The following is a 27,726-nucleotide window of genomic DNA, read 5'->3' as shown; positions in this document are numbered from 1 at the left end:
TACAAGTAGGTAGAGTTGAACAAGTGAAGGGAAGGAGGAGGAGGAAGAAAGAGGACGGGGAAGGTGAAGAAGATGGAGGAGGAAGAGGAGAAGATGGAGGGAAAAGAACAAGGAGGAGGAAGGTGAAGAAGATGGAGGAGGAGGAGAAGATGGAGAAGGAGAAAAAGGAGGAGGAGGTAAGATGCTACAAGTAGGTAGAGTTGAACAAGTGAAGGGAAGGAGGAGGAGGAAGAAAGAGGACGGGGAAGGTGAAGAAGATGGAGGAGGAAGAGGAGAAGATGGAGGGAAAAGAACAAGGAGGAGGAAGGTGAAGAAGATGGAGGAAGAGGAGAAGATGAAGAAGGCGGAAGAGGAGTAAGGTGGAGAAGATGGAGGACAAAGAGGAAAAAATGGAGGAGGAGGAGGAAGAAGAACAAGGGGGAGGAGGGTGAAGAAGATGGAGGAAGAGAAGAAGGAGGAAGAGGAGGAGGTGAGATGCTACAAGTAGGTAGAATTGTACAAGCGAGGAACGGAAAGAAGAGAAAGAAGATGAAGGAGGAGGAGGAGAAGATGAAGAAGGAAAAGAGGGAGGAAAGAGGAGGAACAAGAAGGAGGAAGAGGAAAAAATGGAAGCAGAGGAGGAGGAGGAGAAGTTATACGTGGGTCAGAGTTGGACGAGTGAAAAACAGGAGGAGGAGAAGATGAAGAAGCTACAAGTAGGTAAAAGTTGGACGAGCGAGTCCTGAATCTACAGATGGAAAAGGGACAAGTGAAGAATGGAGGAGGAGGAGGAAGAGGAAGGAGATGAAGAGGAAGAAGGGGGAGGAGTCCAATCTGAACCAGAGGCTGTGAACGTCAGGTGTTCTGGCTAAAACGAGGACACTGCCGCCGAAAAATACATTCTTTGATCATTCGTGAAGTAGCACTATACAGAGATGGAGGTAACAGAGTCACGAAACAGGAAAGCCAGTTGACTGTGGCACAGGAGGGTCCACACATGCATCCAGCAGACTGTGGCAGTCGTATGTTACACAAATCAAACCTGCGCAGCTAGAGAAGGCCTTCATTTAGAGGTTTGGACTGTCAGTAAAGTCATGCATTTTGTTTCAGCTATAGCTTATGTACAAGGTCAGTGAGAGTCATCCGTTTGATGAAGAACAGAAAGGACGTGACAGGTGGAGAAGCTCAAACGTCAGCACAGTCAGTGACGTTCGGCTCCGTCAGAAGCAAGAAAAACTTTGGGAAACACAGAATCTGTCCACAATGATCACATGGGATCCAACGGAAAAATCCAGCTTTGTGTGAGAATCAAAAGGAGGTTCATTCTGATCGTTTAGTGTTTAATTCTCTTCCTTCTTGCATTTGACATCTCAAAAATAGAAGGTTTTCTTTCTTGTTTTGAGAGGATAGTTAACCCTTTAAGCACCAAAGCTGTAGTACTGCAACAAACAACGTAACTGATTAAAACAGACCATAACTCAAGACGGAGCTTCCAAATGTTGTTACCACCTCCCACCAACAGATGGCGAACATGTGCCCCTTCGATCCTAACACCATTTCAGGTCGTGTTTCTATTCAAAGTGAAGAAGAAAATCCAGTTTTAAAGGTGTGGTCCTGAGCTGAGTTAGGAAATTAAGTTTATTACCCCACGAAGGGGAGGCAAGGGGGAATGTTTTTGGTTTGTTTGTTTGTTTACACTCTAGCAGCAAAACTATAAGTTGAATTCAAACCAAATTGGGTTTATAGATTTCCAGTGACCCAGAGTAGATGTGGTTCCATTTGGGGAAAAATAGGTCAAAGTTAGAATTTTTTATAAATTCCTTAAATCTTTTTTTCTTTTTTCTCCCATTTACTTATATTAGACAACATTTCAAAAGTCTATAAAAATTTTGTTTCAATTTACTTCAAACTTGGCACATATATATATATATAGAAGAGAGAGAGAGAGAGAGAGAGAGAGAGAGAGAGAGAGAGAGAGAGAGAGAGAGAGAGAGAGAGAGAGAGAGAGAGAGAGAGAGAGAGAGAGAGAGAGAGAGAGAGAGAGAGAGAACTGATCTGCTGACATCAGCACACGCATAGACATGATGACATCAGCTGGATCGATGCCAAAATAAGCTACAACACGTGTGAGGAGTGGGGTTTGTGGTGCCTGGAGCCACTTGTTTAGTTTTAGTTTTAATAGAGAAGGTCAGATTTGTCTACTCTGCTCCTTTGGATAAAAAGCAGCTAAACTTACTGCTACTTCTACTAATGTTTAAGCTAATTCATTTTAAGAATAAGATGACAAAAAAAAACAAAAACACAAAGAAAACTTCAGTTTTACTAAGTTATGCAATCTAATATGGCCAGCACCCTGTGATGTCACAATATGCAAATTAGATGAGTAAATTTACTCCCGTCATAAACTTTGGGTCATATCCAATATTTTTCTCATTTACAGTATGACTTTATCTCAAACCACCTCCAAGACACAGCTTTTTGAAATCTTGCTATCAAAATTGAATATTAAGAAAACCAAACTCCAGCGCCTAAAGGGTTAATAATACTGAGGATGTTGGGAGATGCATTAGTGTTATAAAGGGATTCACAATTCACGAAATCAGAATGAAACCGGTTTTCAGAGTCAAGCTGGATTTATGCTTGTCATTATGTGGAAATTAATCTAGACTTCAGTGTGTGATTTTCACTTGATTGTCAAAGCACCGATGCAGCAAAAGTCAGAGTCAGAGGGAGGTTTAGGTGAAGAAACAACACCTGCAAAGGAGATCTGGGATGCAGATGTTGGATCTGATGGAGCACAGGGCTCCAAAGTCCAGATAAATTAAAGATACAAAACGCTGACTGCACTTGATTTCGTCTGTTGTCACCAATTCCTGTATTTTTTTTTTTTTTTTTTCAGTTTTTAAAGTGAACATCGAGTGTAAATCCAGCTCAACTCTAAACAAGAAGGAAACAAAGGTGGATTTCTCCTTGAAGGTTGTTTTTTTTGTTTGTTTCATTTGCATAGGAATCACAGATCAGTCGAAGGCAGAACAAAACCACTGATGCAGGAGAAACGTCCACAATGAAACAGTTTGAGTGAGGTGTGTAGTTGAAACCAAATGTGATTCCTTTTAGGGGTGAAAGGGAAAGGAAATAAATAAAAAGTGTCCCAACAGGTGAAGTAAATGTTTTAGCACGTCTGTACACAAACATCAGAAGATACCAAACATGATCCCACAGACCGTCACACGACTCTCAGGGAAACTCTGACAAAGGCCGAAGCAGATCGATTTGCACCGGATCTGAACAACGACAAAAACAACAACAAAAAAAAAAAACCTCAAGGATTGTGTCATGGATGTAGTGTGTGATCCATCAGTATAGACATCTCAGATAAAACATGTGTAAACGCTTCTGTTGTAAACTATTTTAGACTCTATCTAGAATATATCTACTTCCATTGTTTACACTGAATCAAAATGAGCAGATTTTGCCCAAGAAATGGCCTTAAATATTTCAAAAAAACATAAATAAATAAATATTTCGATATCATCTGTAAAATTCAAGTGTTAGAACAATCATCTGGTATCTTTAACAAAACTGCTCTGGAGCTCTGCAATAAAAATATCAATCCGTATCCTGTCTGTTATCTCTGAATGTGCAATTTTACGAAAACTCTTCAACAGGCTTCCATTCTGTTCGAGCGATCGTCGATTCCTGGAGCAAAGGTCGGCTGCAGTTTTGTTAGAGCTTCCCTATCAAGGAGCAAAAAGCCTCCCCATAATTGCGCTCTTTCTCAAACGCTTCCAACCCTTCTTGCGATTTTTTTTTCTTCGTTTTGTTTTTTGCCCGACTTTAAAAAAAAAACAAAAACAAAACCAACAAACAGCAATTTGGCTAGAAACTGTACCGCTACAAAATACAGTACATTGATTTGTCAAACCTTACACAACGTAACCACGACTCACCGACCAAGAGTTAACATTAAGAAAATGTTACAATAAGTTACGAAAATACGCTGTCACATTGGACACATAACAGTAGAATACTCATGTAAGGCAAAATCAGGTGATTTCACAGTGACGACTTAAAAAGATTGACGATTTTTCGTGTTCTCTGGTTTTAAAAACAGACGGTTTCCTCGGTGGAGGTGAACGCCATCTGCACGTATTGGCTTTTCATGGCAGGACATGAATTTGAACATGGTTTTCTCACTTTCTAGTGTAATAGAAATACCTGATAATTTTCTCAGAAAAAAGTTAAGTCAAGTGGCGTAAAACCAACCCATTTCTGGAGCACGCGGCGTTTTCCAGACCGGTGCTGGAACTGTTTAAATCGAGACCGTTTTGATAGATTCGACCACTGCACTGGGACGCGACATGGCAACATCTACGACGTCCTGTTTCAGAGAATGGCACATTGAACACCACAGAGCAACTATGGGGAAGTTTTGCACTCCTTCATTAACCAAGTAGCTTAACGAACACATATATAAATATGTTAGTAATTAATAAATAGACACAAATTACATCAGTGCAATTTTACACTATGCCTACAGAGAGCATTTGGCATCAAATTTAAATTATGAAATGGAATATAAAGTCTTTAACCAAATAAATAAAACGTATAAATACATTAAGCATCAAAACATACAGTACATGATGAAAATAACATTTGGTTCTCAAAAATAAAGCTTTGAGTGTGAAATAGAAAGCCGTTACGGCATGATGGGAAAACCGATTCATTTGACAAAGCAGCTGTGTTTCGTGTTTTTTTTTTTTTGTAGAAACAGCTGTTCTAATGGGTACGGTTTAGCCCAATGTCCTAGCAGCTTCCTGCTACGAGCAAATATAACAAAAACTAATTTAAAGTGGATATGAAAACAAAATTGTCAAATGTGCGTTTTGGAATATATGTGGCATGTAATGGTACACTGTAAACACAGCAGGCTAGCGAAAGCGCTGAGCGACCAATCTCATTCAACGACAGCAAGGCCATTCCCTGGCAAGCCACTGGATGTCTTTTTCCCTGTTGTCTTTTGGTGGCGCATCGTTTCAAAGGGCTTCACAGAGTCGAGGGCGAGGTCGGACAGCTGGACAGCCATGCAACGAGGGAGAGGGTTCATCCTGCCCTTTGTTTCTCTCCATTCATAAGTTCGTGGGGTTTATTTTTTCCCTTCTGGCTCCGGGCCGCGGCGCCTCCTCCGCGCTACAGCCTGTCCATCCTGAACGTGTCCTCAGTGGCCGGGTCGGCGAGCACCATGTCGGGGTCATTGAGCATGTGCAGTCCGTCCAGGGTGAGGGGGTCGATCTTCAGCTCGTCCAGCGGGAACTGAGAGTCCGCGTCGAAGCTGACGTCGCCGACGCCCGCCAGCGAGTTGGTGAGCTCTTTGGAAAGACTGGGCGGAGACTCACCTGTGACTGAGACACGAGACAGTGGATGATGACGCCAAAGGAGACGGAGCGGGCGTTACAACATGAAAAGCAGGTTTTTGCTGATTCTGACACATTAATTAACCTGGATTACAATGTAAAAACACACAAACATGAAGGCAGAGATGATGGACATATACAGGCGGACACTGCCTCCAATATACAGTAAGAAATACACAAAAGGTTTAGTTCACCCCATGCATTTATGATCTATTACATTCAGATTCACTGTTAAGTCACTGAACTCTGCCAAGTCTAGTTCCATTATGCAAACCAACATGCTCCCTTCTGCACATGCTCTGTTCTGTTGGTGAATTCCCTCTTACACTACGTTCACGCTGCAGGGAAAAGTGTCCCCAGTCTGACTGTTTTTTTCCATATGTGACTCATATTTGAACACCACAAATCAGATTTCTTCACATCAGACCCAGGACACTTTCATACATGGTCTGAAATCAGTTATATATTGGATGTTTTCCAGTGTTTCAGTCTAAACGGTCACGTGGCATTTCATCTGACTAAATTATTGAAATGTCACAGATATCACAATTCTGCGCTGAAGGAGGCGGGACCCGACAACACATTTGTGATATACTGCATTAAGAATCACTCTTAAGTCACTGAGTATTGTTTCATTCTCCAAACCCACATGCTCAGTTCCATGAAGGTCAAAGCTGGACGTTTCAGCAAAATAATGAAACACATCCAGGACATGACATGTTGAAAATGTCAACATTTTAATTTTGTTATTTTCTCTTGTTAATAACCTGTAGCCTAAATACACCATTCCATTCAGGTCTGCAAGTCATAACATATTCATTTGTTTTCATTTCATCAGGTGTTTTTTGGCGTCTTACATCATTTTGGCTCAAATCATAAACCTCACCATTCACCTAAAATCCATCAGACAAGGTGTTTGCTCTTTATCCAAATAAAAATTCCAGACTTTTTCAAAACTGCCATTTCTTCCCTCAAGACCTTGACCTCATGTACGTTTATTCTTCCATACCTACTTTTTGGGTTGAGATTGTACCTGTTGTGTGTAATAGAAAAGTCCATTTTAATAAATGCATGAATGAATAATTCTGAGTAAATTATGTTTTACCGACAGAAACATTTTCAAAACTTATGTGAACCTTAAAAGTGCATGAATATCACACAAACAAGTTTCACTAGAATCATTCCAGTACCGACCGGTTAGTGAAATCATATTCAGTTTTTTATGTTTTCCTCATGTATTTCTTCTCTTAACAGATTCTGTGGCTTTGCGCATACTCTAAAATTCAACTATGAGAGAAACTTTTTTACATACTTTATTAAGACTTTCACACAAAATTCCAGGCTTTTCAAGGTCTGGAAAACAGCATTCCAAAATTCCATACTTTTTCAGACTTTCAAGACCAATGCAAGCACCCTGATCAGATGTCCGTGTGGTGTACCTACCTGTTAGGATGATGTTGGGGATGTTGCCATGGCTACTGTATCCGAGCTGCTGCGAGTCTTGTAGGCTGCTCCCGGTGAGGCCCATCATGGCGGCCTGTGTGTAGTTGAGGGTGGAGCACTGGTTGTAAAGGCTGGTGGAGCTGATGGGGTTCTCGATCATGTTGAACTGCTCCAGCTACGAGAAGCAGAGGTTACGTCACAGACTCGGAAAAAACATCGTGAACTTTGGCGTTTATCATCTGTAAAGTGACACTGCACTGTGAGTTCCACTCTCAGGTAGGATGTCCTGCTCCACCCGAAGGATCAGCCATTAGTACATGTTTATATATAACCAGGGTTCCTACACATTTGAAATGTCAAAATTCCATACTTTTTCCAGACCCTAATTTCCAGATGTCTTGGTAAAAAATTCCAACCAACCAACCGGTCTTTATATTTGGAATTTATGAGCCAGTCGACAGAATTTCCATCTACCCATTCTGAGTTCTGTCAACGATCATACAAGACATGTTGAATAGCTCGCTCACCAACAGTGTGTGGACATCACCTGTCCGTCAAAGCAGCAGTGAAACTTGACGACACCTGGGCGGGCGGGCCTTAAAATGGGTTGGAGGAGGATAAAAGCAGAAGGCGGGGCATTCAACTTGTCAATCTGCCCAAATGTTTTCTGGGATGTGTAGCCGACTGTATGTGCTCAGACACAAACATTTTAAAAAAACAGATCAATCCATTTCTTTTTTTAGATATTCATAATTTTATGTTTTAGAAAATAGAACAGTGGTAACAGTCTTGGAAACATGAATATTTTTCCATACATTTGTTTCCATTTTCCATACTTCTCCATACCCGGAAATTTATCAAATCTAATTCCATACTTTCTATACTTGCGTAGGAACCCTGTATAAGGTAATACTTGGCCTCCTGCCTGTCCACATTTGTACATTAATTCTGAAGAGAAATTCTGACATTTATTGTCTCTGAACAAATGATCATGCATTGCTTTCTGTTCCATAAGCTTATGCACAACTGAGTCAAAGGGCTTTTTTTTACTCTGCACCTTATGCATGGAATCAGCTGCAGGAAGACTGGGAACTGAGTTAACTTCATCGAGCACTTTTAAATCCAAACAGAGTGTTGTTGAGGCCGACTCCATAACTTTTTTTCCCCTTAATGTGCTCGTAAATGGTAAACTGGTCATCATTATCTGCTCACTGGTCACTTGGTATATTTTAATTCTTATAATTTAATTTTGGGGAGACTTCCTTCTTCTTTTATGTTCACTCTTAACCTGGAATCATGTCAGTTACAATCGCTGCTCAATGAAGACTTTGAAACTGTTTGTTCCAAAGATAAGGACTGAATTAGGACAGAAATCTTATAGGTTTTCAGCTCCTGACGCCTGGAACAAGCTTCAGTTTGTTTGTTTGTTTGTTTATTTCAAATATAACATTAAAACCAAACCACAAAAAGATTTCTATAAAAAGAAAGGAAAACATTTGAAAAGAAGCGGGATGAAGTTTAATTTATACACTACCAGGCAAAAGTTTGGACTCACCTTCTTATTTAAATGACATGAGATGGACCACAGATGGCCAACAAGAGCTCAGCATCCTTTGGAACTCCTTCCAGACTTTTGGAAAACATTTCAGGTGATTACCTCATGAAGCTCATCAAGAGAATGCCAAGAATGCACAAAGCAGTAATAAAAGCAAAACGTGGCTATTTTGAAGAATCTAAAATATAAAACATGCTTTGAGTTTTGTCACACCTTTTTAAACTACATAATTCCATATGTGTTCATTCATAGTTTTGATGCCTTCAGTGAGAATCTACAATGAAAATAGTCATAAAAATAAAGAAAAACCAGGTGAATCCAAACTTTTGCCTGGTAGTGTAATCTCCTGCCCCCTTACCCCATCCTTCTACCTACCCTAAACTCCCACGTCAGATCCCAAAAGTAACTCCAAATCCTACACGTCAGACTAAATTCTGACTAAGCACAAAACACAAAAATGCTACACATATCAAGGATAGACTCTGTCCATTTTCCAACAGCATTTCACATCAAAATGAACTCTGTCCCTTTCGTAGCACTAATAATACACATATCAGAAACAAAAATAATCAGTCTGAGCTCTATCTACAAACACTGACTCCTTTGACTGATTTTAAAGAGAGCGTCAAAACTCAGGAATCGAGGCCATTGGTCTGTAAATGTTTCAACTATGTATTTTGTCTGGGTTTGCAAATGCTTCTTTTTTTTTAATTGTAAACTGTAATGATGTGACTATATCGCTACAGTCTTGGCCAGGTCTCTCTTGAAAAAGAGATCCCTCATCTCAATGGGACCAACCTGTTTAAATAAAGGTTAAAGGTGCGGGAGACTTGTGAGCAATTTTTCATCAAATCTGTCAAACCTCAGTCATATCCTCAGTATCAAGAATCTGTAAGTCTTTCTGTGATTACTCACCTGAACCTCTTGCATTACGGTGAACAATTCAAAGTGCCATCCACCATAAACAGACCATATGTTTACAAACCGAGCCGGGAGGGAACTCGGGCATCTGAGGAATTTTGTCGCGACGTGCATTGTGGGAAGCGAAGGTGTGGAAACGGCTGGAGGAATATGCATAGAGGGAAGGGAGCTTTTGCCGTTTTCACCTCGTGTCTGTTCCAGCTGCTGCTGCCAGACAGCGGAGCGAACCAGCATTTCCCACAATGCATGTCGCAACAAAATTCCTCAAAAATTGCTCACGAAAGTCTCCCGCACCTTGAAATTAAGTAAAAAATGCTGTTTTTACTATTTATTGTCAAATGTGTCAGTTATTTGTGTTTTAACTGTGTAATCTTGTAACTGATTTCCTTGTAAAACAGTTCTTAATCTCAATGTGATTTTTTTCCCTGATAAAAAAAGGTTAATTAATAAATAAATATTACGTGTGTCACCTGATGTGAAAGAGCGTTGGTCTGCCGCGATGCGAGCTGCTGATCGTAGAACGAGTCTCCGAATATGCTGCCGACCACGGGGATGTGCTGAAGAGGAGCAGGAATGAACCCAGTGTTATTATTAAAACTGCAGATGTGGCTTCAGCAGGACAACAGAAGTAACCGGGGAACACAAGCAGACGTTTCAGCGATAGAAACAAAAAAAAAACACAAGCAAAACACAAATCACACAACTGTCAGACTAAGCAGTGATCGAAGCAAATGGGTTTGTGAACAGGGCTGTTACAGTTAAGGAACGAAAAGAGGAAGCTGATGACAGACTGGAAGAAATGGAAGAGTACTGGGTTGGAATAGGGCTGGGTGATACGACTGGAAATAATCAATAAGTCAGTTATTGATAACTATTGTGACAATGGTCTGACCTTTTACGTATTTTGAGTGAAAGTTAAAGAAATCACATGGTTCCATTATTCATAAATAGACAAAAAAATTTAGAAAATGAGGCAATAAATGATACATAAAAGATGCAAGGAGGCAAAAACTCCCCTTCCTGATTCAGAGGTTGGGTTGGGTGAGAGCTAATCAGCTATGCTTCTTCTCACTCCTTTTTGAACACAACTCTTTTTCTCTTTTTGTGTACATTATTATTTTTTGCTTCCTTGAATTTTCATTTCTATGTTATGTTGTGCAAAGAACTCAATTAGTAGCAATCAGGAAACTTGTACCATTTCCATATTCGAAATAAATCAATAAAAAAAAATATATATATATAAAAAAGGTTATTTATATCATTTCACTTTTTATTTTGATTTTTCCGTCTGATATACTGTAATTCTACTTCTTATGTAAATATGTATATAGCCTGTAGAGTTTTATTTCCATTATTGTTTTTTGTATTGTTTGCTCTTTATTACCTTTATGCACACACATTTTTTCACACTATCCTGTTGCTGCTTTAATCAGTGAATTTCCCCGTAGTGTGATGAATTGGTCTAATCTTATCTTAATATATTAACTATTATTATTTACGGTCATAAAACAATTTCCATCATACAATTTATTCTTGTTTATGGACCTCCAGCCTTCTCAGAAATTAAATTTTACTTTACTGTTGCACCTTACTGTCTAACTATCCAGATGGTTTACCCATTTTTATTCTTCTTTACTTCTAATTTATAATGTATAGTGTATTTGCTCTTGTGTTATCTATCTATCTATCTATCTATCTATCTATCTATCTATCTATCTATCTATGTGAGCACTAAGCATCTTATTTAACAAGCTAAAAATGGTGTAAAAAAATCAGTTATTTGCACTTATTTGTAGTGTACATTCCAGAAATCTAAAGACAGTCCACTGAACACTATTATGACAACATTAATTTTTCTCCCAACATCAGAACATGCAGGAGTAAAATAACGAAATTACCAACTAATATTTAGGGGTTTGATAGAAATAAACCCTGAAGACAAAAGTACTTATTCCAATCACACAGCTGCTGATCTCCAAGGAAAAGAAACCACCAAATATTAAAATAATATCCTATAAAATTCTATCACAATAATCATTATTTTATTGCCCAGCTCTAGTTTGGAATAGACTGCTTACATTTCATTTAACTCTAACCTAATATTTTCATCATGGACAGAGATATGATGCGCAAAGTGCGGCTGTGATGCTGCTCATCGTCGTGACAACGTGGTCGCCGTGACAGCCCTGTGCACAACTCTAACGCAGCTTGTTGAAGGGACGTCTGGCATTCATCAACCTGGGTGTTCACACATGTATGTCCATTACAACCATGGAGCAGGATAACATTTTACTTGCCACCAAAGCGAGGACGACGAGCATCAGAGAAACGTCCCCCCCCCCCCCCCCCAAAAAAAAAGAAATCCTTAAATTTACTCAGTGGTGGTCTGTAAAATGCAATCGTGTGATGACGTGTGATGGAGATGTAACAGACAAAAGATGAATAACACCTGGGTTGAAAAATACAGGGACATCCCTCAGGATATAGATCTGCGATAAAAGGAGTCAATGCCGTGTGATTGGTGTTCTATCAGTGGCAGAGTCCGTCGAACCTTTATCAAACGCTTCTCATTCACTGGTGCGTCACCAATATTAGCTTTATTTGGTTTCATAACGTGCATTAGTTGTTAAATATTTTATCTTCTGTCTTTTTTTTTTTTGGCAGAGGCGGGGGTAAAATGGTTATCCTTCTCGCCTTGCTTTTTATTATGTCTCCATACTGTTGGTGTATTGATATGTTTGTACACATTGCATATACAAAACTGAAATTTATTTATTTATTTAACTATTTAATTATCTTTAGTTACATTTCTTTACTTTTTTGCCATGAAGTGGCCATGTTCGTAAAACAGAGCCAAATGTTACTGAAGATGGAATGAAATAATACAATTTTTTCAATATTCACAAAATTATTACAAAGCACTAGTTTTAGAGTTAGTAATACTCACTAATACTCACCCTACCTCAGTGCAATAATCACATCTCATGCACCACATTTTCAATTTCACCTTGTATATATCCTATATTACCTGTATATATCCATTATATGTTACACATATTTCTTCTATTTATATTATAGAGTTGGCTTTTTGTATATTTTAATATTTCTTTTTAGGTAAGTGTTTAAGTGTCTGCTGCTGCAAAGAAATGCCTGCTAAATCGATTTCCATTGTTCCTGTGACAGTGACAATAAAGATCTATTCTATTAGTAACTATAATCTGGTCTTAAATATGGCCTTCAGGTTTCAACCATCCACTGCAGACATTCACTGGACTGGACTCACTGACTGCAGACAATTTAGTGAACGCTTCTGGATTAATGCAAAAGTAGCAAAAAAAATTGTTTTTACCAGGTTTCCCATGGGTTTTCAGAGAGAGACTGTCATTTACTTGTGGCCTAAAGACCTTTTTTTTAACTATCAGCCACTTCTAAACAACAATGTGTGAAGTTTTTTTTTTTTAAACATCAGTATTTTGTCCCCTGATAACTGAGAGGCTTGAGATACTCTTTCCTACAACTGACCTGTTTAGTTCATGTGTATGGACAGAGCAGACATAAAAGAGTTCAGACTAAAGGCGTCTCTTTTATACAGATTATTAAGTATAAAACCAATCATTCTGAGGCCTGTATGATATGAGGAAAATCTGTGATAATACTGTTCAATGCTGTAATGACAATATAATGTGAATTATCTACAAGAATTACTTCTAATCTAAGGACATGAGGCTCAGGAATCCATCAGATAAATTTGCTTCCTGAGTGTGAATGTACGCCTCAAATGTAAGTAAAATTATTTTCCTTCATGGAAATCTACTGCTGAGGTTTTATCCATAGTGAATGATTAATTGGCCAATTTTATTCCCATTTCCTCAAAATCAGCAGCTTCACTTTAGATGCATAATATTAACCGCTGCTGCCAGATTCTGCTGATACTGATAGTTCATAAAACACCCCATCTGCGCTGATTAATGTTCAAGAGAACGACGGAAAGAAAGTTTAACGGTCAGCACTAAGTCAAGCACATAAAATTATTTCAAAATTAGATCATAAAAAAACTAAACAAAAAAAATCTATTTAAGAAGTATTTTAGTTATAAGTGCAGAAAAAGTGCAAAGTTGTGTGAAATAACAGTTAACAATCATGTTTTCTTTTACAGTACAGGAATAAACAGTAGCATTATTGTTCTGTTAGTCCACTGACTGTCATCACAATGAAGCTCAACCACAGAAGAGGACAATACTGAATCATCAAACAAGAGGAAGAAAAGCTAAGAAGGCTTCACTTAAGTGCGCTGACAGACTGATGTTTTTAAAAATAAGAAATGATGAGAGCCTCCACCAACAAACTGTTGCTATGTTGTCATGCACACAGTGAACAGAGACAGTGGCGATGAAGGAATGAGTTATGCAGCTGCTGACACCATGAGTGGTTAACTGCTGGTACAAAGAATGAAAAGCAGCCTAACTCATCTACAGTTAGCTTTTCCCCAGAAAGCAGCTAGCTCGGTGGGTGGGCCCTTACTTGAGGCGAGCCGCCGGGGGAGAAGCCTTGATTGGAGACTGGGGAGGTTGGAGACTGAGTGGCTGGTGAGCCAGTCTGATTGCGGTACTGTTGGAGGGAAGAGGGTTAGCTAGAACTACGCTTCAAGCCTGTCACACAAGAAACCTCAAAGACCGGGACGTAGAGCATCAGCTGAGGCCTCGGCTCATGTTTCACATACACAGGGTGGGAAAATTAACCACCACCACCAAAGCAACAGAGACTGGGGCCGTTTCCTTTATGTGTCAGGTATGTTTGAAGACTGAAGTTAATGTATAGTAAGAAAAATACTTATATCAGTAAACAATACTACACTATATGGACAAAAGTATTGGGACATGTTGAATTCAGGTGTTTCCTTCCAAACAAGGGTCTGGGCTAAAAAACAATAACAACAAATGTCATAATATAGTTTTATATTATGATAAATATCATTGCATTGGTTTGTTTTGCTTGTTTATAAATTATATGGACAAAAATATCAGCACACATCATGTCTACAGCTGTAAGATGTTCCTGCTGATTTGAAATATAAAGATCAATATTTCCTTAAAGTTTAATGGGAGATTCTTCATCCTAAGTGAGATGTGAAGGAAGTAGATGGTAATTTATTATTTACATATTTATTATTTACAGTCAGAGCACAAAAAATGTTGTAGAAATTTAGAGGCAGAACATTTAAAATCACAGTCAGAGATAAAAAAAACAAAATCAATGTTGAGAGAAATGAAGGAAAAAACATCTCTGATGCATTTTGGAAGCAAAGGTAACAATTCAAATAAAACTAACCAATGCAAGGCAATGATATTTATCCCAATATAAAACTATATCATGACAATTGTCATTATTGTTTTGTATCCCAGACCCCTGTTAGAAAAGAAACACCTAAATTCAACATGTCCCAATACTTTTGTCCATATAGTGAATGTCTTAAAATGCCTTGGCCCATAAAAAGCTCAGACAATAACTGTAGGTGCTGAATTACTGCCAGTCTGTCATGTTACAAAGTGAGAACATCAGTCTCTACTGAACTGCTGGGTTTAAAAGGTCACTGGGAAAAAGACATGTTTTTGTGGCAGCTGTCAACAGCAAATATGTGTTTCTCCTCCTTATGTGAGTCACTTAAAAAAAAAAAAAAAAAATCAATGTAAAAGTCTAGAAGCATAAAAGGATGTGAGGATATTTACTGAGGATGTTTTCTGATTCACTACTTTCAGAGCTTTAAGGGTGGGAAAATGAATAAGCAAAATGATCCCATACAGTTCATCAGATTAGTTGTGTTTGAACTTGGGTTTCTGAGCAGACGGCGTGGAGCCTTACCGAGCCGATGCTGATGCTGGCGGTGGTCTGGCTGTCGGGGGAGGGGCTGCTGGCGGTGGCGGAGGCTGTACCAGTGGAGGCCAGAGCTGGCAAGGTGATGAGCTGGATGCCCTGAGGCAGAGTCTGCTGCTGCTTCTGGAGGTCGCTGAGCAGCTGAGCCTGGGCCTGAGCCGTCAGCTGGTTGAACAGGGGGTACTGGGCCAGCTGCTGCTCCAGGGTCAGGGACTCTGTTGGCATGGCCTGAGGACACACACACACACACATACATACAAATAATTCATACTGTACTGGTGCACTGGTAGAGGGACATGACTGTTTAAGGGCTAAGGACTCCAAAATGAACACAATGCAGAAGTATATCAGCGTGTAATACCGCTGATGACCACTAGATGCTGCAACAAAAAGTCCTGGTTGTAGATTTTTATGCATTTATCTACTATTTAACCAAACATGAAAGATTAAGAACACATTTATATTTACAACCCCAGCCTGGGAAAAGCCAGGGCCTTCTGAGGGAGAGTGAAAAGGGAGCTAAACAACAAACAAGATTAAAGATTCAAAGGTTTACACTGATGTCAGTCAGATTGTTGTAGGACTCATGTTTCATTTGTTTGTTCTGATCCTCAACTAAGTGTTCTGTTTCAGCTTTATGTCTTCGCCCTGTTCATAAGATCTCAGGTTGATGAAGACACTCCTGCAGCTCCACTCCTTTTGTCCAAATATGGTCACTTCTGGCTGCAAAGTACTGGTGACAACACTGTTCACAATTTCTGCTTCAACTTCTTAAATACAGTCACTGATTTACATGTCATTAGCCTCATAGCATAATTGTCTAATAATTAATAACAATTTTTGGGCAAATTGTGATATGTGCATAACTTTAATCTCCTAACACTGCTACTTTATTTTACATCATTGATTATGTCCTGAAAATAGTATGACTAAGGCAATTATTCTGAGGCTAATGAGACAATATGTTCTGTTTTATCTGTTATTCCAGCTAAAAATAAACTACTGAAAATCAATGTTTAACTAATATGCAGTCATGAATACCTAACTTTAAGATATCTTATTTCTTTACATCAGGGGTTCTCAAACTTTTTCACACTAAGGACCAAGTTTTTAAACAGCCTATATTACAATATTATTATAGTTAGTATATTACAAATGAAGTCTGTGGTATATTACAAATGGTGCTAACAGCTCGATGCTAACACGACGTCTTTGCACCTTGTTGCTAACATTAGTCATTGTTTCTCCAGCTTTTCTCTTCAGTCACCGATCCATTGTCATATTTTAGAACTGTTCAAGTCACTCTTCATTTTGTTTTTTTAGCTATTCTACTTCATTTCCGACACAAATCACAAGTCATGAGAGGTCTTTGATATGACAATAGGCAACCTAAGTAAGCTAACTGTATCGAGACGGTGACGCAAAACGCGGGTTCGGACCGACAAATTCAATAAAAGTCTACACTTAGGCTTATTTAGGCTACATTTGATTTGCTTTCAATTCAGAAAACAAATATCTGTCCTCATAACTTTGCTTTGGAAGTCAGATGAGGGTGATTTGAGAAACACTGATATAAATTTGAATTTTTTATGACATCCTCTCGTGGACCACTAGGGGGCGCTGCACACTTTGAATATCACTGCTTTACATCAAAATAAGAGAAGTTTTCCACCATAAACACCGTAACGCTTTCTTCATTATTTCAGCCTTCACCTTGAAAATGTCAGCACTGCTATATTTGTTTGTATCCAAAACTTTTACAGTGTTTAAAGGTTGGTGCATTTCTCAATCTGGACATGTGGTCTTTTTCTTTTATATATGCACCTCTACCCTTGCATGAAAAACAGGCAGATATTTGATTTGCCCACAGAACAAACTGACATAAAACTTGTGATGTATATTCAGAATGAGCCGTTTACATGTTCGAACCCAGATGATACAATGATCCAACTGTGTCCTTTACCTGTGTGATGTTGACTGGGGAGGTCAGGGTGGGTGAGAGCTGCTGAGGGGACTGTTGTAGGTGGAGATCAGAGGTCAGGGTGAGGGGCACCACCGGGGGCTGCCGGCGCTGTGCCGTTACAGTCATGGTGGGCTGGGAGGGAGGGATCCCTGGAGCGCAAAACAGAAATAAATCAGTGAATAATAATAAGTACTGCTTTTACCGGTGTAGAGACATTGTAAACAGCAAAAAAAAAAAAAAAAAAAAAATTATATATATATGTAATAATTAGTGATGTAAAAAGAAATCTGGATGTGACTCCACTTCCTCTAGTGGACAGTCATAGTACTGCAGGTACTGGTTGGATATCACTGCTTATTTTCAGTTTCATCATGGAAATTTCACATTCTATGCCTTCTGAACACTAAAAAAAAAGAGATTCTAAAATCTGCCAGATTAGTACCATCTGAGCACCCATAGGTACAATTAGGGAAAATGGATGACATGCTAGTCCACATGTGCAATGAGTCACAAAACACACAAGTAACACTGAAGGCAAGTTTTCTGTTTTTGTTTTTTTGCCACTGAGCAAGTTTCTAAAGAAGAGAACTGGTACCAGAATGCAGCTGTAATGCACTCACGAATACACCATTTAAGACGACCTCTGAATAAATATTAAAAATAAATACTATACATCCATCAGTGCATAATAAATACTTAACTAATCAAAATAATGTAATTTAAAAACCTGGTTAAAGTTAGATTAACAGCAGAGGACCTTAACACAATTCACATCATCTCTAAAAGTTGTGAGGTTCTGACTACATCGACTGGACTGCATTCTCCCCTGTTCTAAACACTTCTGTAGCGCCGGGGGTTTGCCCACACTGAGCAGATAAATATGAGAGGCTGTGACTAATTGATGCTGCCGAGCCAAAACAGATCATCAGCTCAGAAAAACCAGACCTGCTTTGGAAATGAGGAAAAGGAAGCCAACAGCCTGCTGGTCCAGACTACACACAGATGCCAACACTCCATGTGTTTACACTGGAGGGGGTACATATGGACCGAATAAACCAGTTAAATAATACATCCTAATATTCTCACAATGCATTTGACTGGCGATACTCTGGGACAATGGACATTTTGTACATGAATCAGCCCATTCAAGATGTTTTTTTGCTTAATTCAAGCAAAAAAAAAATCTGCCAGTGGAACAAGTGAAAATTATCTTGCCAAGATTTCTTGAAATAAGATTTTCAAGATCTTTTGTCTAAAAATAAGTTCTTATATCGCATTTACAAGCAACTCTTTAGGTGATTATGTCTTATTTTTGTGATGAGATACTTGGACTAGAAATGAGAAAAATACACTTGGTAAGATTTAGATTTTTGCATTGTATCCATGATTCTTTGTGTGTTATACGATGTTCATGGTCTAATCCAGGGGTGTCAAACTCATTTTAATTCACACATTCAGCTTAATTTGATCTGAAGTGGGCAGGAACAGTAAAAACAATAACATAATAACTTATAAATAATTTAAATTCTAAACTTTTCTCTATGTTTTAGAGTGAAAAAAAGTAAAATTACATAATGAAAATGCTTACATCCACAAACTATTAAAAATGTGAATCACACAAACAACCATGAACCGGAAATCTAAGAAAAATAAGAGCAACTTTAACAATAAAAATTCCTCAGTTTCTCATTTACACATGTACATGACAGCTTACAGATCACAGTGGATCTACAAATACACAAAACATTTAGTAACAGGCAGAATATTGGTAAAATTGCACTTGCTTCTCTTAAGACATTTCACATTGTTCATATCTGTTCATGTTATTCACACTTTTTGTTAAAGGATAATTTGCTAAAGTAAACATTTTCATGTAATTTTACTTATTTAATTAAAGAGAAAAAATTATTTTTAGTGGTATGGTACGTGTGAGATAAAATTGGGCTGAATGTGCATTTCAGAAATTTAACTCGTGGGCCGGTTTGGACCCTTTGGCAGGTCGGGTTTGGCCCACATGCCGTATGTTTGACACCCCTGGTCTGATCTAACTGAGCCGTCTGTCTGTGAGGCCTGGGTGGCTGGCGTTTCCTGCCTCCTCCTGCATTACCATGGCTGGCAGCGCTGATGCCCAGGTGGGTGAGGTTGGTGGTCAGGCTGCCTGTGCTGTTGGAGGAGCTGAGGGAGGGAAAGGCCACGGTGTCCTCGGGGTCCAGGGGGGTGGACAGCGGAGGAGGGAACTGGATGTTGGTCAGATCAGGCAGCGACCCTCCGGTGTTGTGAGCAGCTGGGAGCACGGACGGGTTCAACTCCTGGTCTGGAGACGGGAAAATACTACAACACAACAGATCAGCGTCAGTGTCCCTGCGCTGTTTTTATGAAACACTAAGGCTGCGTCCACACTGGTCCATATTTGCTTTAAATTGCATAATTTTTGCTACATTTACACTTGGCATCCACTCTACTCCAGTGAGACTTTCACAAAGTCTGCTGACAGTGTTTTAGTTAGGAAACCCCAGGGCGGTGTCAGACAAAAACACACACATTTACAGACAATGACACCCCAGAGTTTCCCTTTTCTTATACAAACTGTGGCGCCATCCACTCATTAACACACATTAATTTGGGATGTGTTTCATGCTAAAATGAACAGCAATGCCAATAAAACTAATCATGTGGGTTTTTTTTAAATTACACACTAACAACATTTGACAGTATACATGTGTGTATGTACAAGTGTTACTATCGGCATTATACACCGTCAGATCAACACCCATATGTGACTCATATCTGATTTTTTTATGACAGTCTGAACAGCACTAATACATTTTTTTCCTAATCCGACCCAGGCCACTTTCATATATGCTCCTAAATGAGATGCATATCTATGTTGAAACTTCATTCATATAAAACTAGGTTATGATCAGAAAACAGCAAAGGTAACACTAAATTCGTACTCATCGCGTCATAATGCAACATTTATTTTTCTCTTGTTCAGTGAGTTTAATCGATAGAATTCTAATACTTGTACAGTTGGATCTGCTTAGGTTAGCTTAGCACTACAAAGTTTGTCTCAGTGGTTTGTTGTTTTATTAAATTATTCATGACATACGCGGGCCTCAGATCATTAGCTTGGTTTAGATATTTGACCATGTAAGTGCTTGTTGTTTGGATTGTGTTCTGTTTTCCGAAAATTTGTTTTGTTGAGCTTTTAGCTGACGGTCTTCTGTCATTCTGACGTTCTTCTTTGAACCCTGTATTTACATTTAAAAATGGAAGCACAGTGTAGACACAGTTTAAATTTCGTCCTGAACTACTCACTTGATTCCCGGGACATCACACGTGTTTGGCTTTGACGAATCCTCCTGAAGACCAAACACAGATTAGCCACTAATCTGAAGTGATTTACATGCATTATAAGACCTCTTTTTCATCTGTGTCATTCAACTCAACAGTACCTTTTTGTCTTCCCATAATTGTTTCTGTGCATCCTTCTCTGCGTTTGACTCTGAATTCTCCGTCCCAGGCACTGTTAGCAGCAGTACTAATTAGTGAAACAGCAAGAAACGGTTGCTCGCTTTGACAAAATGCACAACAATACAAAAAAAAAAAAAAAAAAAAAAAAAATCAGCACGAGAAGTGAGTCATCGATATCCCAGCCAGTCATGCAGAATACAACACTGTGCACTAGATTCCTGCGTGCCTAAAAATAGCAAGGTGACCACGAGACAGACAGAGTGAGTGGATTCCAGCCAATCTTGGTTTCATTACATCAGGGGCTCAGACATAATCCATGGATAATCAGTGAATTATTGATCCCGTCCTCTCGATCACCCTGAGTCAGCTTCACTCAGTGAGTACTGTACCGGCATCAGTTTCCATTTTCTCCATAAATATTTCACTAACAGTGCAGATCTACAGTTACAAACCAACAACACAGCTTCTCTCCAACATCAACCCTTTTATGTCCTTTACAGTTCGCCGCTTGCATTAGGCACATTGTACATTAATAAATAAAAGCGGCTGTGTCTCTGTAACTGGATCTTCCATTACCTCGTTTGGGCTGCAGCTCCTGTGATCCTCCCGCAAACACCTCCTGGGGCTTCGGATTCATAGCGCTCTGATGTAAGGCAGAGTCTGAGTTTGTCCTGTATGTGTCGGAAAGATGATACATCAGCAAAAATCACTGCCAAACACCCTCAGTTCATCGGCATCATATCGATCAAGAAAACTCACTGCCTCACAAACTACAATGCCATGTGTAGTCTATTGTGAGTTTGTTTTTCCCAACAAGATTAATGTTCATTAGTTTTGGAATAGAGTTGTGTCTATCATTAAGCCTTGTTGTCTTTATCAATTTGGCAAGGGGACAAGGGGGGGGGCATGGCTTACCTTCTCCAGCTAGTGTCTGGCGGTGGGGAGAGGTAAACTGAGCTGTAGGGACAGCTGTCAATGTGAATTTAGTTAAGGCTGATTAAGTACAGGAGATGAAAAATAGATCTGAACTAATCCATACTTTGACGCTTCATGGCAGCTTCGGCCAAACAGATCTTATACGCAACAGATAACCGTTACTGGCATCCAGTTACTTCTAAAAAAGAAAAGGCTTTGGACTGTGATTCGGTCATCAAGTGATGGAATAGATTTTTAGGGGTAAAGCTGTCAGCAGGACAGTAATAATACACCATCGTGCACTGAACACTTGCACAACAACAAGCTCTCAACTCACACTGAGCCCGTTCACATTCACACTAATACTGCGTTCATTTTCTGATTCTTAAAGTTATCAGATTAAGTGATCATGTAAACGGGATAACCTGATATATCTTATCAGATAACAGCAGTAATCTGATTATGGGAAATCAGATTAACACACCTGGATTTCTGAAATATGAATGAATCAGCAGTAACTGCAGGCACTGGGTGAACCCACTCTGAAAACATTACAACATTAAAATCTCGTAAACATGCTATAATAGTCAATGAGCCCATTTATATGACCATAAAAAAAAAAAAAAAATTTAAATCAGATAACTGGGAGTAATAAGATAATTGTAATACTCATATCTGATGTATTTTTATGCACTTCAGAAATACGATAATTGAAAAACCTTTGTTTAGACGTTTTACTCCAATTTGGAGTATGTAATAAAAGTACAATCAAACTTTCTATTATTGTCATCAACTCATGTTTTATCACGTCACTTCCATTTTCTATGATTAAATGGAAATCAGATTCACCTGTATACATGCGCACAGACAATGAATATTGGGCAGAAATCCTGGTGTGTTAATCCGATTTCTCATAATCAGATTACTGCTGTTCTCTGTTAAAACATATCAGATTAAACCGTTTACATGATCAATTGAATAACCTGACAACTCCAGAAATCAGATATTGATCGGATTATTAGTGTGCATGTAAACGGGCTCATTGTGTCCATTACTTACTTCATAGTGTTAAAGCTGCGTAGAACGTTTGGCACCAATTTTTCACGAAATCTGTAAAACCCAAGTGATAGCCTAAGTATCACAAATCCGTTAGTCTTTCTGTGATTATGCACCTGAATCACTTCCTTCATGGTGAACAACTTCGAAGTTGACTCCATCACAAGCCATACATTTGTTTACATACCAAACCAAAACCTAAACGAAAGTCACTTGGGTTCTTCAGAATTCCACACAGCTGCATTATGGCCGCAGTGGCAACAAACACAGAAATGGCTTCATTGCCTCTTGCTAATGCGGCTGCGTGGAGTTCCGAAAAAAACAGAGTGTCGGTTTCAATTAGGTTTCGGCTTTCAGTGATTCAGGTGCGTAATCGCAGAAAGACTAACGGATTCCTGATACTCAGGCTATGACAAGGGTTTTACAGATTTGATGAAAATTTGCCGACAAAAGTCATACGCAGTTTTAAAGAACCTCAAAGCACAAGCATTCAACGCATCCTCAACCTCCTAACAAAAGGATATTTGGCGTCCGTGTTTGTCGACCGACAGGGGCCGGCGGTGAGGAGACGTGATGCGGTTCCGTTCGCGGTAAACCCGCTCCACCAGCCCGTGGTGTCTGGTTGTCCGACTGGTATCCAGCACCGAGTTCTGGAGCAAAAACACCAAGTCAATAAACCTAGCTCAGTGCTGACACGTACAACAGAATTACTGCAAAAAATAAGGTGTCTTAATGGTGCAAATGTGTTTATTTCAAAATGAGTCAAGCCATGGGCCCCCCATACTGATGCTCGAGTTGGCAAATGTACTTAAAGATGGAAAGCCATGACAAGCAATGGTACACTTTAAAATTTAGGAACCAAATTACACTGCAGGTGGAAATGGTATCCTTGGAGTTAACTTGTGGCTTCCTTTCTCTGCTGAACCTGGATGAATCCTTTTTTTTGCAGGAGGTCATTTTTGAACAGACTTGAGCCATCATAGCCCAGGATAAGCCTGAAACGCCTTCCTCGATTGCTACAGCAGGAATCCCCAACTTTAGGCCAATCGTTCACCAAAAGAATAAGAGAATACACCGTTTATTTACCAGCTGAGAGAGGCTAGGGGCTCACCTGAAAAGGCAGGTCAATGTTGCCATTTCCAATCTGATTGACATTGGGCAGTGAGCCTCCATAGTACTGTCCACGATTCTGCCCTAGTTGCAAATACTGGGTCTTCTGTAACTGCAACTGTGCAAAGTAAAATTGCATGAAAGCATGAGTGAATGATTGATCTGGTACACAACAAAAAATGATGCTAAAAATGAATGACGCCTGCCGGTCCACAGAGGAGAATGTAAAATGAGTCAACTAATCGACGGATGAAACATGGTGAGACGGGCAGAGGTGGATCGTTCATGTACACTTGAGAGGCAGACAACATCTTTCATGGCATACGTATATATATAAAAAATTAAAAAAAAAAACAAACATCACATCAGCAGATGTAGATGACACCTGAATGTTGAGTAGTTTACACTCAGACTTTCCAAGTAGCACAACTGACCAATAACCACAAGTCTGGATACAGGAGCAGTCACAGACGTATGTTATTACACAGACATTTCACTCACAGTCGTCTTGTGTCTACTTTGGAGAGGTGGACGATGAACGGTGATCTGAACAAATGCAATGGACGGTGTTCGAATGGTAACACAAAGAAATCTGGCAGAGTCCACAAACTGACTAATAATTGAGTTAAATGATTTTTTTTTTTCCCTGCAGTAACTGGCAGCTCGGCTCAGGTTTACAGTGACACAGCGCGTGGTAAGTAGGCATCATTTCCAGAAAAACACAAGAACCACAGGGTTGACAATTAGCACCGTTTCCTGGCAACAGGGTGTTCATATTTTTTCGGTTAACAGAGCGGAAATGGCTACTTGAATAATTAATTAGCTAGTTGATCGAGAGGATATTAATTGACAAAAGGTTTATTATACATTTAATATTTTGAAGAACAAAAAAGAAGGACTCTAAAATATCAAAACTGTCTTCCATTCTGTTTTATGTCACAATAAACTTCACCATAACTGGCATCTTCCAATAGGTCCATGCTATTTAGACTTTATTAACTCTATGCAGTACCTTTATTTCCACCCTTAATCACAACATATGAGTATGAAGGAAAGGTTCTAAAAGCTTGTATTCTCTTGTGCCAAAAGTCCAAAACCAAATGGTACCAACTGATGCAAAACAATGATATGCAGCAGAACTAATAAATATCTGGGATAACTGTATGAATTTACAAATATATTTTGGCAAAACATTGAAAAGTTCAATGGATTTTATGATATTTTTAGTTTAAGGGTCATTTCACAGCAACTCAAACAGCCCGATCATTTTATGTCATGGATTTTTCTTTCTCATAAATAAATAAATAAAGTAAATCCTATAACTGTACTCAAAATACACTTTCCCTTATTGATTCTCTGTGTCTAAAACTCTCCAATTCCTCTTTCTTCTGCTGGATTTAGTTGTAATTATTACTGAAGATCCAACAAACTTTAAGGACAATGTATAAGTTAAATCATTTACATTTCTTTACATTTTACAGCTCCAAAGCCTTATAATGATAGAAAAAACCCTGGTACTGATAAACAGTGACAGTGACATGCTCAATATATGAAAAATCAAAGCCATTTAGAGCACCACCTAAGCCATATTCCTATTAAATCAACATTGACTGCATCAAAACCAACTAAAGTGGCTTTTGCTAGAACCTTTTTGGATGCTTTCAAAAATGTTTATATGTGTGATAATAAAAATGGCCCAAACTTAACATAAATTACCTATTTGTTATTGTAAAACATGACATTTTCTTGCCATGAATCTCTCAAATCAACAACCACGCACCTCAGTCTTCTGCAAACTTGTAAAATGGTAAAAGCAGCATCTAAGTCGTCCTCCAAACACCCTCATTTTACTCTGTTATTGAACCCTGAATACTTTGACTTTATGCCATGTTACTTGCAGAAGTGGTGCCTCTATTCGCCACATTGATTATTAAATTATCATGGAAAATAACAACATATTTATAAAACACTGGCACTAAAAAGTTCAAGTAAATTCATATATAATCCTTCAAAGTACATGCTAGTTATAAGTTTTCAAGTCTGTAACTAAATTTTAAAGTCCTGTGTTAAACAATGAATGATTTGATACAAATGCAAACAACTTTTAGATAAGATATTGATATATTTTTACATCTTTACACACTTTAGTTGCCCTGTGCGTATTTTTATATACATTTATAATTTTTTTTTTTTAAATCTTCCTCTGCACCGAAAAGTATTGAGCCATAATTTCATTGTATTTTATACTGTGTATGATTGTGCACTGACAATAAAGACTTCTCTATCTATCCAAGAACGACTATAAAACTACAGCATCATCATATCCAGGTTCAAAGGAAGTGCAAACTAGAGGGTAAAGAAATAATCTAATTTCATTCACTTTATCACTGACTGCATTCTATTATACTGAAGAATTCAAGGTGCACATTCTCCTGAGCATTTGTAGGGTTTTCTGTACAAATTTCAACTTTCTCCAGTGGAACAACGAACAGCTGCTGAGGTTTAGACACACAAACAGAACCACAACAATGAAGAAAAGGGAGAAACTTTAACAATTTTGAGAAGAGGTATACGATTTTCAAGCTCATATAAATTTTACATAAATCTTTACATGATGTTTTTCCAAGCTTATCCATGTGATGACCTGGAAAAACCTCATAAGTGTGGGTGTGTTGACATGAAATGACCTTAAACTAAACTGACACGAGAGAAGTTAATGGCACCATGTCTGGATGTTAGACTGGATTAAAACACATATTTATGGAACAAGCACGGTGTGTATCCGAAACTGGTTCGTTTTCTAAGAGTCTGCAGGTTCAGTGTGGTTGTTAAAATACTAAACACAGCTGTGTGCAGAGGATGTAAACGGTCAGGTAGTGACAGGTTATTAACACCGCAGCTGGAAACGGTATTTAACACACATAGCCTTAAATGTCACTTATCTCCAACTAAACCCAGTCAGTGCTGCATAATTTATCTGTAACGCTACCCCGCAGATTACTTCGTAGTGATTTACATTTCAGGGTGTTTGTTGGCTGTTAAAATGACAGCAGTGTCTGATGAAACCGACACAGACGGAGCACAGGTGCACATAATTCACCAACAAGCTAGCTAGGCTAATGCTAGTTGACAGTGCACACCAGGTATCGTACGGTTTTATTTACTCGTGGGTGTTATTAAGAGCCAGCGTGGGAACAAAATCAAGTGCTGTTGCAGTGATACAGCTAAGGACGTTATTAACTTTAGCTACTTAGCATCCCCATCCTTCAGATTTATCTCCGCAGCGCTCGCTGGCTGCCAAACAACGATGCAACACAACGTAAACAGCCGGTCCTTGAACGCCTCACCCGTGCAGCCCTGGTGATGTTCAAGTCTTTCATCACTTCTTCAAACGCCGCTGTCTCCTCCGCCTGTTTCTGATTATGCAAAGCGATTTTTTCGCTAAATTTGCGAGGATTGTTAGAGGACGCCATCTTTCCCTCTTCTTCTCAATGGAATGTCACGTTACGCACCACGCTGGGCCTTTTGAGTGTCGTCATCACGCACCGACGCCGCCGCTGCTGATGATAATAATAACATTTCTGGAACACTGATGGTGGTCATGATGTTATTTTGGTCCAGTTCCCTTTCACACATGAATGTGTTTTGATATATACTCTTAGAGCAACATGAAACTTACTCTTACTTCTTTTAAAAACCGTAGTACACCAGGATAAGATAAGATAAGATAAGATAAGATAAGATAAGATAAGATAAGATAAGATAAGATAAGATAAGATAAGATAAGACTTTATTTATCCCACCATGGGGAAATTTCACAGTTAACAGCAGTAACATTCAACAAGCAGAAAGACAAGTAGAAATAGGGCTGTTTACCTGCACAGGTGCAGATTTAAATCTACACCTGAATCAGTCATCTACAAGACAGAATAAAAATGTAACAACAGTGAAATAAGAATTTAAAAAAAAACTCTTTCTTCATATGAACTCTGGGCATAAAGTGGTTAGGCTGTCTGGGTTGTTGC

At 38.9% G+C, this 27,726-nt stretch overlaps 1 protein-coding gene across 3 annotated transcripts; it reads right to left on the bottom strand.

Moving 5' to 3' along the window:
* Window positions 1–2,842: 2,842 nt before the first annotated feature.
* crtc1b (CREB regulated transcription coactivator 1b) lies at window positions 2,843–27,212 on the bottom strand. 3 transcript variants are annotated; one of them, XM_030132018.1, is made up of 14 exons: window positions 27,049–27,212; window positions 23,703–23,819; window positions 23,116–23,241; window positions 21,536–21,597; window positions 21,197–21,291; window positions 20,602–20,687; window positions 20,465–20,508; window positions 19,254–19,477; window positions 17,147–17,295; window positions 15,172–15,411; window positions 13,834–13,920; window positions 9,783–9,869; window positions 6,837–7,011; window positions 2,843–5,381 (listed from the first exon to the last, which is right to left on the bottom strand). In XM_030132018.1, the coding sequence occupies exons 1-14, from the start codon at window positions 27,172–27,174 to the stop codon at window positions 5,170–5,172; spliced, it is 1,830 nt and encodes a 609-aa protein (XP_029987878.1). In that variant the 5' UTR covers window positions 27,175–27,212; the 3' UTR covers window positions 2,843–5,169. The 3 variants fall into 3 exon arrangements, with proteins under 3 accessions (XP_029987878.1, XP_029987879.1, XP_029987880.1); XM_030132019.1 differs by having other exon boundaries at window positions 20,602–20,672; XM_030132020.1 differs by lacking the exon at window positions 13,834–13,920.
* Between the last annotated feature and the right edge of the window lie 514 nt (window positions 27,213–27,726).

This window comes from Sphaeramia orbicularis, chromosome 4, assembly GCF_902148855.1.
Source record: "Sphaeramia orbicularis chromosome 4, fSphaOr1.1, whole genome shotgun sequence".
Lineage (NCBI taxonomy): Eukaryota > Metazoa > Chordata > Actinopteri > Kurtiformes > Apogonidae > Sphaeramia > Sphaeramia orbicularis.
This window is presented reverse-complemented; position numbering and strand designations above follow the sequence as displayed.